Source organism: Macaca nemestrina, chromosome 13 (assembly GCF_043159975.1).
Source record: "Macaca nemestrina isolate mMacNem1 chromosome 13, mMacNem.hap1, whole genome shotgun sequence".
Classification (NCBI taxonomy): Eukaryota; Metazoa; Chordata; class Mammalia; order Primates; family Cercopithecidae; genus Macaca; species Macaca nemestrina.
The window spans coordinates 84993343-85009829 of NC_092137.1; the positions used below are offsets into that span (position 1 = coordinate 84993343).

The 16487-nt window shown below is 38.1% G+C and overlaps 1 protein-coding gene across 1 annotated transcript in view; it reads right to left on the reverse strand.

Moving 5' to 3' along the window:
* The window catches only part of LOC105465363 (succinate-CoA ligase GDP/ADP-forming subunit alpha), a 36504-nt gene that overhangs the window by 3321 nt on the left and 16696 nt on the right, over positions 1–16487 (reverse strand). Inside the window, exons 4-7 of the mRNA XM_011713773.3 lie at positions 14488–14700; positions 14286–14343; positions 6495–6578; positions 4658–4809 (exon numbers count right to left, since the gene is read on the reverse strand). Coding sequence (XP_011712075.2) covers positions 4658–4809; positions 6495–6578; positions 14286–14343; positions 14488–14700 — 507 coding nt within the window. The remainder of the gene's footprint in view (positions 1–4657; positions 4810–6494; positions 6579–14285; positions 14344–14487; positions 14701–16487) is intronic.

Genomic DNA, 16487 nt, shown 5'->3' on the forward strand with positions numbered 1-16487 from the left:
CTGAGAGACTTCACTTAGGTACCATCATCTTCCCCTAGACCAGCAGTTCTCAAATCATTTGGTCTAGGGATCCCTTATACTTACGAGAATTACCGAGGATCTCAAAGACCTTTTGTGGATATGTATTATATCTAATGATATTTAGTATATTAGAAGTTAAAACAAATTTTATAAATATTTGTTAATTCACTTAAAAATAACATTTTAACACTTTAAAAACCATTCTAGTGATAAGAGTTGCATTATTTTACCACTTATATTTTCAACTCTTGAATGTTTAACTTAATAAAAGACAAATGGATTCTGATAAATGCTTTCACATTCAATCTGTTGCAATACGTTATTTAAGCTGAAGTATAAAAGGAAAATCCAGCCTCACACAGATATGTAATTGGAAAAGGGAGAAGTATTTTAATTGACTGCCTTACAGATAATTGGGTAGTGTCTTCTTTGACACTACCCAAATCTCTCAGTGGTAATTTCTTAAAGGTTAGGTGCAATGTTGGAATCTGAAACCGTATCAGTGAACTTTCTGTCCCTTGTTAATTTAAAACTCATTAATCTGTCTTGCACTTTGAGTGATCTTTTAACCACAATGATTTTGTAACATGCATTCCTCAGTTAGGAAATATGGGTTCACTGAGTTACGCAGATCTTCCAAATGCTGACACATTTCATCATTTAATAACCACAAATCAGTTATCAGTATCACCACCAAGCTCATTAGAAAAGCCTCTAGGTAGGAGGAAGTTGTCAAGATCACAGTTACAGATGCAAGTTTTCCGAAATTTTAAATATTCACTTGAAAGTTCAAATGTTATTAGCAGCAACAAATACTATCAACTGTTTTCCTTGACACAGCAGGTTTACTTTGTTCATTTTTGGGAAGAGATCTGTCTGAATTACCAGTTTGTCTGCCAGTCATTCTTTCAAGTAAAATTGGTATCCAACGAAAAGGACAGCTAGTTCAGCTCACAACTCAACTGTGAAAGTGCTTTACTTCCCATTTTATCACAAAATACTGACTCCAGCGTCATAATTTAATAAAATTAATAATTTGTATTGCTTCATCAAGGACATTCATAAGTGAAACTGGCTTTTTTTTTTTCTTTGCACTGTGAGTAGTACATGGCAGTGAATGACTGCTACTCTGATTCCACTGACTGCCCCGATTCCCACTAAGATGCCAGCACGCAAGGAGCTACGTGGGCAGACACTGCTTACTCCTGCCTCATCTGCCACCTTTCCTCCCTTCCTCCTTATCTTACAAAGGCACAGAATGCTCTAGCTCTGTGCCTTTGCTAAGAATGTTCTCCACCCTCCTTGGATACTTGGTAAACTCCCACTTAACTTTTAAGACGTGACTCTAGCTTCCTCTTCCCCCATAAGCCTTTTCTGTCTCTCTCTCCCACCCTCCCAACAAATGCCCTCATATTTGATCATCTCGTCAATGACCCTGCTGTGCCTTTTACACCTTTCTACTATTAAATTCAGCACACTGGCTATAACCTATCCCCCATGTGTTCTTCTACTAAACTATGAATTCCCTGAACACAGAGGTTATATTTTCACTAACTTCGGTATGCCTGGCACCTACTGTAGTACCTATGGTATAGAATTAAAAAAAAAAAAGACTCCACAGATTATTTATTCATTCATTCATAAGATCTACATAGAATATGAGAATCTCATGTTCGAGTGGCATTAAAAAGTGAGAATATTGTTGCACTAGAAAGGATCAAGATTTTGTTGAGCCTAGAATGTCAAACAAATCTGCATCTGTCCCATTAACAAAGAGCCATTGGAGGCTTCTTTGTTTTCTGTTTTTTAAGTGGAGAGAACTACAACTAAAAGACTATGGGGAAGTGTAGTCTGAAAATAGGACACAGAAATGATGAGAGGTATGTCTAAAAACAGTAAGGCCAGTTAGAATGCTATCAGTATAGTCTGAGCCTATGCCCAGGACTGATGACTCTTTGTTCTTAACTCCTTCAATCTGACTCCTCATCCTTCCATGGTGAAATGAAGAAGTCAGGCAAACCTGGGTATGAATCTCACCCCGGGTTCGTTTGCTGTATACCTACCATTGGCAAGTTACTAATCTTCCTGTACCAGTTTTCTCATTCATAAAGAGAGAACAAAAACATCTTGCCAAAGCATCAGGATAAAAGTTAAACACCATAACTTTTGCTAATAATTATTACCATTGTAATGATAACAAGAAAGGCAGCAGCAGATCATGTTTATCGAGTGTTTACACCAAGTATTACACTAGGCATTTTATATAATGCATCATCTGAACTGTTTAACCTAGAATCTTGTACACATTAGGTTCTCAATAAAAATTAATTCCATAAGAACTAACCAGGAATAGGAAATATGCTGCCAAATGAAACAAAATGTCTATGTTTCATTTTCCCCACTAAATACCAAGCTATTCAAGAGATTCAGAATTGGGCCCAAATACATTTTAAATTCAATTTAACACAGCATAATGCTGTATTAACCCAAACCTTTTTTTTTTTTTTTAAAGAAGTAAGTTTTTACTTAAATTTCAAACTATACAACTTTCTGAACACAAGAAATTTTACTCCAATCCTTAACAATCTACTCCTCCATTTATTTGACCTGTATTGGTGCCTACTGTGCCAGGGGACTGGGCCGGGCACTGAGATTAACAGTTCCCTGCAGTCCATAACACAGTCTAGAGTGAAAGTCAGATATTAAGCATGCCTTGCAGAAGGAACAAGCAAAGGCAAGTGAGAATGAAAACTGGCATGTCAGATGGAAAACTGATCTAAAAGGGAAAGTTTCGATGGTATGTGAAGGACTGGAACACCATGCTAAATCTGCCCTTTAGCTGACATGTAATGGGAAACATTACATGGGAAACACTGTCTGATGTGAACCAAGGACAAACAGCACCAATACCCATGTTTCAGAAGAGCAGATAATTTGCGTGGCCATAAGCAGAATGGTCTAAGAGTAAAGGGGGGTGGTTGGAGAAAATATGAGAGATCATGAAGGAAATCATTGAGATGGTCCAGATGAGATGGGATGAGGACCCAAACCAAAGTAGATGAACTAAACATAGACAAGGCTCTGAATCTAGACAAACCTCTGATGTCTCAGAGACAGATCTTGGTAACTGAGTAGAAACAGGAGAAGAGAGAAATCAAAGTTAGTTCTCAGGTTTCTGCCATAGAAATAAGCACAGAAAATAGATCCAGGGAATGAAAAAGAAGAGGAAAACCAGAAAGAAACTAAGAGTATGGAGAGGGTGACGAATGAATCAAGGCCACTGGTGACCTCTGCAAACACAATGTCAGGAGAGTAAGAAGATTCCACAGCAGCAAACGGCTCAGTAAGAGTGCTTACTGAGTGCCGGGCACTACTTTGCTATACATTACTAAGTCATTTAAACCTTACAGTCCTTACAGTAACTCTAGGAGGCAGGCACTACTATATCCTCATTTTTCCAATAAGGAAACTGAGGCAACGAGAGATTAAGAAGCATTCCCAAGGTCATATAGCTTCTAAGTGACAGATAGGAGCCCGACTGCTGAGGATTCAAGAATGAAAGAAAAGTAAGGAAAGAGATTGAGAGAGTGAGGGTAAAGTTGAGTCATATCTAATATGGGAGTCAGGGCTTAAAATCACCACCAAAGAAAATCAAGTATATTCAAAATAGCCCTTGAAAATTCCTTAAAACACAAATAAATATGCCTTGTTTTGGGTAAACCACCCTGTACATGATATTATTGGTTCCTTTAACTCTCTAGTATTAGTTTTACGTGGCATTTAATTCATTCACTAGTGGATTTTTTTCATAAGCATAGAAAGTTATCTCCACTCTCTTGCCTGGTCTCCTGAAGAGAATTTTTCCCTCATTCCTCAGTGTAAGATAAATTCTGAAAATCAATGGCTTGATTTTTTCCCACAGTTCTCTGACACAACAATGGCCACAGCACAAATTCACTGAGGTGGGGGCTGGTGGCCACCAAACTGCTTCAGTCACTACTGCACCCCCATCTCTCCTTTCACCACAGGAATAGGGCTTAATTCCCTCAAGCTAAAGGAAATGATGACACAACTCAACACTACTCCTTTACATTTAATTCTAAGCAAAAGGCAACAAGGAAAGCCTCCCCAGGACATAGACAGTAAAGCTTTTCTACTTGATCTCTGAAGGGAAGTGCCATTCCACAAGGAAAGTCTAAAACTAGAGGGACGCCAGATCCTGAAAAAAAGGCAGGAGGGGTAGGATCTTTAGGTCAGCCTTGAAAAAGAGAAAACAACACTTATTTCCCTCTGAGATCGGGAGAAAGAATACCAGTCACAGGCGAAAACCAAGTCTGCAGGTCAAGTAGGGGCTCTCGGGCTGATGGCCTGAATGTATCTGTTCAGCAGAAGAACAACTTACCTACCACAAAGTGTGGGATGATGCCTGGGGAGGAGAGTTCAGAACAGGGAAGTAGAGAATCACCCAGAAATAATACAGAATTGTCTGAGTGTCCGGTATAGAAGTCCCTGCTCAGAAAAGTTTTGTCTTTCATGTTTTCTCAAAAAGTTCACCTTTGAAAAAATAAAAATAACTTCTGAAACAAGCCTCTGATATTAAGAGCAAAGAGCTATATTTTTCCAAACCCAAACTTACTGAATTATGTTGCTTCAAAAATTCTGCAGCATTCTCTTCTGCATTACCACCAATTTCACCAATCAATATGATGCCTTCTGTGGCAGAATCATTCAAAAAGATTTCGAGGCAGTCAATAAAATCTGTTCCATTAAAAGGATCACCTCCAATGCCTGAAAAAGTTGAAAAATATCAATAGCTGGAAATTTAAGAGTGAACCTTGGAATTTAGGTCAATAAATGTTTTTAACTAGTTTGTCATTTTTCTTACCCTTCTCCCTAATATTTTTAAAGTATCATTACTCTTGCATTTAATATTTTAAAAACCACAAAATGCTACATTTATTTCTGTTGGTAATATTGTATAAATGCTAAATGGTGGTTGGTTCCTGATATTCTAGGAATATTCTAGGGCTGTAACGAAGACAACCCTCTTTTTGCTTTAGCTCCTTTATCAAGCCTCTTCTGTCTCACAAAATTATTCCCAGATAACTCCTTAGAAATGAACATTTTAAGAAAATGTGTATCTGTGTTGCATGCTGATGTTACACCAGAGGAAAGAATAAACATTTAACAAATTTCTTTGAGCAAAGAAACTATTTGATGAAGTATGCTGCAGATAAACTGCCCAGAAGTTTTAAGACACAAGTGCCAGTGAGTGATAGTGACTGCCCTGATCCCTCCTCTTCTGGATCCAGAGCGGTGATGACAGAGCCTGCATATCAAAGCCGTACTACACACCACATTTAAGAACAAGTTCTTAGACAGGGTTAAAGTAAATGTTCCCTACAGAAAGGCTGCCACTTTTTATTTTTAAATCATAAACTTACTGAGGGCAGGATTGATTTCTTACTTTTCACTGCATCTCTGAAAAATGGAGTGGAAGAAGAGAACCGGCATTTATTAAGTGCCAACCGTGTGTCAAGTCCTATGCTTTGGCACACATTAGATCTGTCATTTCCTAATTTTCTCAACTTCTCTGTGAGACAGGCATTATTATCCTCCATTTACAAATCAAAACTAAAGCTGGAAAAGAAGGAATCAGTAAGCCTGTTTCAAACCTTTTCTTATTCTCTGTCACACTAAAGTATCTTCCACTTATGATTGTGCTTTGCATGTAGAAATGCTCAATTAATGTTTTCAATATTTAATTTATGAATTTGGATCTTAATGAAAACACTCCAGAGCTATATGTTATTTTTTGGTAAAGATACTTCTAGAAGGTTAAGAGGTATTCTAAGAACTTGAAGGAATATTTACTAATATGAAAACGAGGAATTTGCCTTGGCTTTTGGCAACAAATAATGCAATTATTTTAAAATGTAAAAACTTGTAATTTGTATTTTTTCAAATGGGAGGCAGTATAGTGTGATAAAAAGAGAAGTTTGAGTAACTGAACCTTCCTCAACCTTGACTTTCTCACCAATAAGGCTCTAACAGTACAATTTTCCAGCTCAGAGGCACCTGAGAGGCTTGCCTTAAGAATGAGACACTAATTGGCAAAGAATTCAGTAACTATGAAGCACTGATGAACATAATGGCAATGACAGCAAAAGTCCTAATATAAAGAACCACTTCTTCAGAGCAATCAAATGAAGTGATGTTTTCAGGCACCCAAGGTGCTCCAGGAGCCACATGTCCCAAGACGTTAGTTCTTCAACCTAGAAATGAAATCTTGGACCATGAATCTTGAAAAACTACAGAACGACTTTATACTTAAGCAAATTAAATTTGAGATCATAACATCCTTTTTATAAGAGTATCAAAATATTTTGCAAATAATAAAATCAATAATTATTATACTCATCCAATGAAGACACTACACTCCAATAAAATGATTTTAGCAAAAAATCCCTCACCAACGCACAAAGACTGCCCCAATCCAACTTCCGTTGTCTGGTGAACTGCTTCATAAGTCAGGGTGCCAGATCTGGACACAATGCCTTAATGAAAGAGAATTCAAAAATATTAGATTGTGTTTCTATGTTAGACTAAAATATGGTAAACTAAATTACCAAACACTTTGAGTGACTAACATAGCTATAAAATTCATTCCATGATTTGCCATCAAAATCAATAGTATCTTCAAATGATGAAATGAAAAGGAAAGGCTTAAATTAAAGCAGGGAGGTTTTTAAATGTAGACATAGGAGAAAGTATATTATTAGTTAAGGTTATGACTATAAAAACAATGCAAGAAAGACTTAAATTATCTCTTCTGAGAATCTTTATGAAGAGGATAATATCAATATAAATTTGGTAGGTACAATCATACCTACAGTGGCAGAATGTAATAGATTAGACTTATATTACATGATGTAGTCTGGGTATTTGTCCCCTCCAAATCTCAGGCTGAAATGTGAAGCCCAATGTTGGAGGTGGGGCCCGGTGGGAGGTGTTTGGGTCATGGGTACAGATCCTTCATGAATGGCTTAGTGCCCTTCCCATGGTAATGAGTGAGTTCTCACTCTGCTCCTTTACATGAGAGCTGGTTCTTTAAAAGATCCTGGCCTCTCTCATTCCCTCTCTCACTATGTGACATGCGTACTCCCCCTTCACCTTCCACCATGAGTAAAAGATTCCTGAGGCCTCACCAGAAGCTGAACAGATGCTAGTGCCATTCATGTACAGCCTGCAGAATCATTAGCCAAACAAACCTCTTTTCTTTATAAATTACCCAGGCTCAGATATTCCTCTGTAGCAATGTAAAACAGACTAATACAGTACCCAAACTATTAGTCACATTTTCAAATACTACCTATCTTCTCCACAACTATTTTCCCAATAATTTTCAACCAATATATAGGCTTTCAAGTCAATATAAAGAAAACTGGGGAATAAGGTCAAGATCCCTCTGGAACCAAGTCTCCCACCTAATGTCTTTTATAAATGGACCTGTATGAAAGCACTCAATTTCACATCAGGATTAAGTGTGTATGGAGGGAAGAGAGCCAGTGCGGGCCAGGGAGGAATGACAGCTAGATGTCTTCTCTTATAGTTTACTATGCTTGGCTGAGCTTCCAGAAAGGTAATGTATTCAAAGCCACAATCTATGTAATACTTTAGACAAACCAAAAAATTAATCCAGGGTGTCTATGGTTTACTTTCCTTAAACTCCTTCCTTGGAGCAACTTTGAAGAACTCAGAAGACCCTTTTCTAACAATATTATCACCCTACTAGGGCAAGTAGAATTTTTGTCAACCTGAGACAAAAAACATAACTATAAGTTACCTCAACTTCTATACAGCATGTTTACATTCTTAAGCAAAGTGCTATGTCACCATTATTGTACACTAACGCGTACTGAATGTGTGCCCTATGCATACATGCATCTTCTCACTAGGAATTTGGGCACACAATAACTTCAGGTTATCCATACCAACCAGTCAAGTTGAAAGAACAGTGTGTACGTAACTTAGTCATTGCTAAACAGACCCTACAGAACACTGTCAGATTGCTCTTTTAGATGCATTTCACTAGACAGTGACAACTACGTCCTCAATGATGGCTCACTTCATGTGGAACTCTGCTCTAACTCCCTAGCCCAGCACAGTCCCAGCCTCCCTCTCCAGACTTGTTTCTTACTATTTCCCTACCTAGTGAAACTGGGTTATTCCTCATTGATATTTCATGCTTTCCTATCTTTTCATATTTGTTCTGCTTAAAATGGAGTGTTTCACCTCCACCATGTGACAAAACTTCTAATCATCCTTCAAGGTCCACATTAAATGCTACTTTCTCTTTGAGGTCTTTCCTGATCACCCCCAAAGAGAAGTGAGATATAATCTCTTTCTCTAAATCTCCTCAATGCTTTTATATTTCCTACTGCCCTCATTACTAAGAAATAACGAGGAGAAGTTGTGTCTTACCTACCACTGTGAAACCATAAGTATTTCTGGGGTAGAAACAACTTCATTCATTGAATGGTTCACTATTAGCCCTAACGCTACCATTAGACACAGTAAGAATGTTAGGCAGATGGCCAGAAACAAGCAAGCAGGGGAGCCCTGGAAAAAGTCCTAGAGGCGCTGCCTACTGACCGTCTGCAAAAAGGCAATGGCTACACTGGCTACTTCTGGCATGTGGTTGGAATCCACTGGCCCTGAAGGGGTCTTATCAGGCCCTAGTTGGAGATAATCATGGTAGGGACTTCCCCTGCTGACGAGCGTGTGCAATCCTCCAATAACTTGCCCTAGAGTAGCCTTTTGCTCATTATAATAGTAAAAACCACATCTCTGGGTGGAGATTTTAAATGCTAATGAGATATGCAAAGTGTATACTAGCATGTCCAACTACAGAGCATATGCACACAAGGAGACTGCTTAAACATGGTTGCAAATGATACCCCCTCATGCCCCCTCATGAATAATCATGCAATATTCTCATAAAGAGGGTCCCTCAGCATTAGCTGCTGCTAGCTCATCCTCTCTTTTGAGTAGCCTGTTCGGAATCAACTCTCAGGGTGTACTGTCTCTTTAAATAAACACTGCCGCTACTGTTTTCCAGGAGGTCAGCCAGCCGGTCAGCCGTTCCTCTCTTTGAATGTACTTTATCTTCCTTTAATAAACTCTGCTACTTAACCCTGGCTGTGCATCTCTTGGTTGAATTTTTTCTTCTAAGAAAACAAGAACAGCAGTTCTTGCAGTACAATTCCAGTACTTTCTGGTAACAAGAGGGCTCATTTCTTGTCAACTCTTCTTGTTCCTGAGGTCAAGGCAGGTACCGATGCCAAATACTGAGGACAGAGGGAGGATCATGAAGAGAACACTGAATGGCCTACAGCAACCTACAGGTAATTATTTTTTTCTAGTGTTATAGCAAACACTACTAAGTTTGAGGTCACTTTTAGCTAATGCTAACTTTCAGCACTGTTAAGAATTATATTAAAATCATAATAATGCTTTTAAAAAAAAAAAAATTTACCAAAAGCAGAAATCCTTAAAACCTGATCTAAAATACTGATTCTACCTAGCTTTAATGGGCAGATATTTATATTTGCGTTACAGAAAGCCTGCCTTGTGATGGAACGAACACAAACTCTTTATTCGGAAGGCAGGACAGTGCCTCTGATCAACAGCTTAACATCTCTAAGGAGACTACCTGCTGCCTGAGCCCTGCCCTCAAGTCTGTGACATAACATGGCCTCCTACTGCTGACACAGTAAAATGGAATGATCCATCTGTAAAACATCCATGAGGAAAAAAGGAAAGGATAAATTTCAAGTTTTAATTTTTATCTAATAATTTTGGCTTGGCAAATAAACTCATAGTCAGGCTCGATCAACCAGCCTGAAACTTGAATATCCTGACCACACACTGATTCTCCAATTAAGAACAACATTCTCCTACCACCTGGTTCAGTAAGAGACCCCCAGTGGCGCTTGGGATTCTGTAGCAGACACCTTCTTCACTAGACTATAATTTTCAGTGGGGGGTCAATAAGTAAGAGTCTTCACAACCTCTATGTTCCCAGCTTAAAGCATAGTTCCAGGCACAAAAGGTACACATATATGTTTACTAAGTGAGTTGAAACTGAAAACTCATCAATGGAGTAAGACCACCCTCTTAAGTGAAATTTAATTTCAATAGTTTTAAGATTATTCACTTACTGAACCCTAATGCATAACAAATGACAACCACCACAACTTCCGCCCCCCATATGTCTCATTTATCACTTTTTCCCTATTCTCAGTGCCTTTGTCCCATCCACATCCTCTGTCTTCAACACGGTCCCTCCCCTCTATGAGACATTTCATCACTGAGAAGGTTAGGCGGGTAATGCCTACCTACTTATGTAATGGTGTATTCCTATCAAAATCCCAAGAAGAGTTTTTGCAGATATAAACAAGATCCCTTTTAAATAAATATGAAAACGTAAACTGCATATCCAGCAAAGTATTAGTACCTAGAATATACAAAGAACTCTAAAAAATAAACCATAAAAAAGTAAACAACCCAATTAGAACATGGGCAAAACCCAAGGGGGGGCATTTCACTGAAAAAGATAACATATGACAAATAAATTTATTTTAAAAATCTATAAAAAGATAACTAATATCATTAGCCATTAGGCAAATACAAATTAAAACTACACTGAGCTATCACTAAACACTTACCAGAATGGCTAAAATAAAAACACAGTGACACCACCAAATGCTGGCAAGGCTGCAGAAAAACTGCATCACTCATACATTACTGGTAGAAATGGAAAATAGCACAGCCACACTGTATAGCAATTTAGCAGTTTCTTAAAAAACTAACATGCAAGTATCATACAACCCAGCAACCATGCTCCTGGACATTTATTCCAAAGAAATGAAGACAATGTTCACACCCAAACCAGTACACAAATGTTTATAGCAGCTGTACTTGTAATAGGCCAAACTGAAAACAACCCAGATGTCTTTCAACAAGTGAATGGTTAGACAAACCAAAGTACATTCATACCATGAATACTCCTCAGTAATAAAAAGAAACAAACCACTGATACACAACAAGCTGGATGAATCTCTAGAGACTTATTCTGACTATAAATAGGCAATCCAAGAAGGCTACATTCTGTATGATTCCACTTATATAACATTCTTGAAGTGACAAAATTATACAATTGGAGATCAGATTCCTGGTTGTCAGGAATTGAGAAGGGGGTGGAAGCAGGAGGCAAGTGACTAGAAAAGGGCAACATGAAGGATACTTGTGGTTATGGAAAAGTTCTCTATATTGACTGTATCAATGTCAATATTCTGTTTATGAAATTATACTACAGTTTTGCAAGATGTTCACCATTGGGCTAACTGGATAAAGGGTGATCTGTCTGCATTATTTCTTATAACTACACATGAATTTATAGTTATCTCAATATAGGCAGTTTAAAATTTTAAAAGAGGGCAGAAGAGTCAAGTATGTGATATGTGGTTGAGAGTAACAAACTGTTTATCGTAAGAGAAAAAAATAACATGGTACAGTTAAATATCATCAATTTGGAATCCAATCACTTCCTTCAATAACACTCAATTAGCAGACATGCAATTATATTAGCTGTTATTAACAAAAACTGGAAATCCATTACACTATTACACTGCTATTACATTACATTATATTCCACTCAGAAATACCCAAGGGACTGAAAAATCTTTCCTTTCCCTTAACTCTCAACCTAAGGATCTGAAGTCAAGGAGGTTATTGAGACTATTAGCAATGGTACCAAAATAAGAATAGCTGGCACAAATAACCATCTTTCTCTCCTTACCCCCTCAAAAATCTTGTAGTGTTGAGAGGTGAAGCCAGCTGGACTTCCTGGGTCGAGTGGGGACTTGGAGAACTTTTCTGTCTTACAAGAGGATTATAAAATGCACCAATCAGCACTCTGTAGCTAAGATTGTAAAACGCACCACTCAGCGCTCTGTAGCTAGCTAGAGGTTTGTAAAATGCACCAATCAGTGCTCTGTAAAAACGCACCAATCAGCTCTCTGTAGCTAGAGGTTTGTAAAATGGACCAATCAGCACTCTGTAAAATGGACCAATCAGCAGGACATGGGCGGGGACAAATAAGGGAATAAAAGCTGGCCACTGGAGTCAGCAGCAGCAACTCGCTCGGGTCCCCTTCCATGCTCTGGAAGCTTTGCTCTTTCGCTCTTCACAATAAATCTTGCTGGTGCTCACTCTTTGGGTCCGTGCCACCTTTAAGAGCTGTAACTCACCGCGAAGGTCTGCAGCTTCATTCTGGAAGTCAGCGAGACCAAGAACCCACTGGAAGGGACCAACTCTGGACACAGTGTCACATATTTTATTATTATTATTTTTTTTTAATGTCCCTTTTCAAAGGAATTAAATGCAGTCTCCCAGACAACTGTCTCATCAATGGGTTATGACCATTCACAAAGGCAAGGTCTAAAGGACATCCCTGAACTTCTCTTGATTTTCATTTTTTAGGTTTATGGGCACCTTAGAAAGCAGAGCAGTGATCAGAAAGGCAACTCAGCACACAGCATTCCTTCCATGCTCACCTTAACACCACAGCCTTCAAAACAGACCCAAGAATATAACAAATATTCAAGTATGTACAAGACCACCAGTAATACATGGATCAGGCCCCACTGGAACTCAGATGGCCTATGGAGCTCCCTGTAACCTCTCTCGTAAGTGAAATTATCAAGTACTGCCACTGGCAGCAGGGCTGACAGCTGTAAGAGACATTGGTAATAAACAAAAATCATGACCTTTAACCCAATTCTGTAAACTGCACAGCCGACACTCATCCACTATGATAATTACCCTTATTATTAGTAGCCATGGTTTATAGATAGAGAAAAATACGGTCAATCATCTTTCATGACTGAAAAACAGTATAGTTTAGAGGAAGTTTGGTGTAAAGCCTAAACACAAGCCTAATGTGGCAACTTTGAAATGTTGCTTTGGCTGTTTCCTCAAGAACTAACCAAGTAGCAGTACAATTTTCCTGTAATAGGCCATGTGAGTTGCCTTTCTGATCACTGCCCTGCTTTCTAAGGTGCCTACAAAGCTAAAACAATTTAAGAAAGTTTGTGATATCTAAGAGAACAAGGTAATTATTGAGCAGGTATGTGAATGGCCTTATAAGCACATGAAAAGGTGCTCTACGTCATTAGTCATCAGGGACACTCAAACCACAAGAGATACCATTTTACTCCCAGTAGAATGGCTACATTTAAAAAGGTTAATGGCCGGGCATCGTAGCTCACACCTGTAATCCCAGCACTTTGGGAGACCAAGGCCAGTGGATCACTTGAGATCGGGAGTTTGAGGCCAGCCTAACCAACATGGAGAAACCCCGTCTCTACTAAAAATACAAAATTAGCTGGGTATGGTGGCGCATGCCTGTAATCCCAGCTACTCGCGAGGCTAAGGCAGGAGAATCACTTGAACCTGGGAGGCGGAGGTTGGGGTGAGCCAAGATCAAGCCGTTGCACTCCAGCCTGGGCGACAGAGTGAAACTCTGTCTCTAAAAAATGAAAAGACTAACAATACCAAATGTTTGTGAAGATATGGAACAATTGGAACTCTCCTACATTAATGATGAAAATATAAAATGATATAGCCACTTTGCAGAACTATTTGGCAGTTTCTTATAAAGTTAAACATATTTGACTTATGTTCATATGAACATGACTTAGCAATTCCATTCCTACACATTTTGCCCAAGAGAAATGAAAATGTTTCTACAAAAAGACCTGTACACAAATATTGACCTAAGCTTTGTTTGTAAGGCTCAAACATGAAAACAACCCAAATGTTCATTTATGGGAAAATGAATAAACAAACTGTGGTATAATTATACAATAGAATACTCCTTAGCAATAACTAAGTTATAATAGTTAATGAAATTAACTACTGATACATGCAAACACATGGAAGAATCCACAGAGTGCTGAGCAGGAAAAAAATCTTCAAACTCCCACCACCAAAAAAATCTTCATTGATTCTGTAGAATTGTAATGGCTTCTCAAATAAACTCATTATATTCAAGATACAGAATTGATAGACTACAAAACTCCCTGGTAAATTCTACTCAAGTCAAATTAAATTTGATTTGTAAAGTCAAAAATTATTTGTGAGTTTTGAGGGTTTAAGGCAAATGTTTTAATCTACAAGAATGTAACAAACAAACTCACCAATCCTTCCTTTTTTGTGAATATGGCCAGGCATGATGCCAATTTTACATTCTCCAGGCTGAAAGTAAATCACAGTTTTCAGAAAAGTTAAAAAAAAAAAAGTCACTCACAGGTCACACACACAAATACACTCGCATTCACTCAAAGCTGTTTAGCCCTGTGAGAGGCTTAATCTGGGTTTCTTTTTATTTTTTGCACTCACATTGATGACTCCAGGGCAGTTGGGCCCAATTAGCCTTGTCTTTCCCTGGCGCAGCAGTTTGTGCTTGACTCGTACCATGTCCTGCTGGGGAATTCCTTCAGTGATACACACAACCAAGGGAATTTCCGCCTCAACAGCTTCATTAATGGCAGCGGCAGCAAAGGGCGGAGGAACATAAATGACAGAAGCCGTTGCTCCTGTCTGTTCTTTGGCCTGAAACATTAACAATGAAGCACTTTATTATTGGTTAAATCATAAACATTGTAAAATAAATTCAATACCATCATTTTAATAATGTCTTGGGGTAAGAAGAGGACACTACCCAGAGACATAGCATTCTTCCCATTCTCAAATTCGCTACAGTGTCAGAGTAGAGCAGAATCAAGCATAGCTCTTTCTCAGCCAATTTGAATGCCACTGTGAATTGAAAGCTTCTATGACATCTCACTCTCTATGGCATGTCAGTAAACCTGAAAGCAGCTTGACAGTAAACAGAGTCAAAGGATGCTGATAGATCATCCACAAATGATGCCGGGGATTAAAAAATAATTTTTAAAAACTCTGTTCAAGATGATAATAGAGGGGGAGACAAAAAAAATATCAAAACTAGTATGGAACCAAAAAAAGTCATATCATGGGGATGTAGGTACTTTATTGAAAAGTACCTACGGTACATAGTTTTCTACCTCTAAAGGCTACAAATACTGCCAGAAGCTAGACTGTGACAACAGCAAATATTGTGCTGGGAAGTCATATGGCCGAAAGGTACGAACCCTACTCATTCAAAAAGCTCTTTGAAAGAGCAGAATGGGTGAAAAACAATATCTGTCAAAAAACTTATAGAATATTCCAAATGTCACAACTACTTGTGTCACTATAAATTATAAATGGATTGCTGAGCAACAAGAACTTTCTTTAAAAAAAAAAGCAAAAAGAGGCTCATGACAAAAGAAAAGTCTACCTAGAAGAATTGTGAAAAAAATATCTCCTCTCTATATTTTGAGGTTATAAAATCAGCCATAATAGAATTTACAGCAGGAAGGACTTTAAATTTGTGCTTTAAAACATGTGATGCTTTAAAATATACCTTAAAAATATGCATAAGAAGAGGGGAAGAATACATTTAAGGCTGATCAATACATCATCCCAAAGAACCAAGTTTATTTCCTAGATTTTTAAAATTAAATATCCAAGAATTTACACTATAATTTCTCAGTTTTGTATCTATTCATATAAGAGTCAAAAGAGAATGCAAGACTACACAGAGCTTAAATTAGCTCCCTACAGAAGCAAAATCTGAGATGTCAGAAACACTGTATAATTTACTTACCTTTTGTATCATCTGAAGTTTTACAAAAAGTACCTATCAAGTTTTGTAACAAATAATTAAAGTTTAACTTAAAAATAATTTTAAAAGGTAATTATTAAGAAATCAGCAGTTTGAGGAGAATCTAGGACACTGTGATTTGTAAATCTGACTCTACAATTTAGTTTATTCACATGGGACCACTCTTAACTCCAAGCCATTCTAATCAGCTGTGAGACCATGGGCGAGATCTCTAACCTCTTTGCACTAGTAACATCCTTACCATTAAAATGAGGATGATAACAGCACCTACTTCTGAGGGCTGTGGTGAGGCCTGAATGGGGCAATTTGAATGAACTACCTAGCACAGTGCCTGCTGCATAGTCCCCACTCAGGAAGAATTAAGGGGTGGTTGCTGACATTTGTACTACTAACACACTGGAAGAAGAAAGGTAAGGAAACGTAAAAAGCCAAACAGGAGCCTGGCCACAGTACTTCCTCCCTTAATAGCTGATGCGTATATAAAAACAAAAATGACACACAGGTTTTGAGGGCAATTCAAATTTCTCTACGTTATTGAATTTTCAAACAGCAAGTGACTCTCCCAAAAGAAACATAATTAAGATCTCTACCCAAAGAATGCTTGCTCTTCCCTTGATTTTCTTATCTTGCCAAACTCAGATACCACTAATTA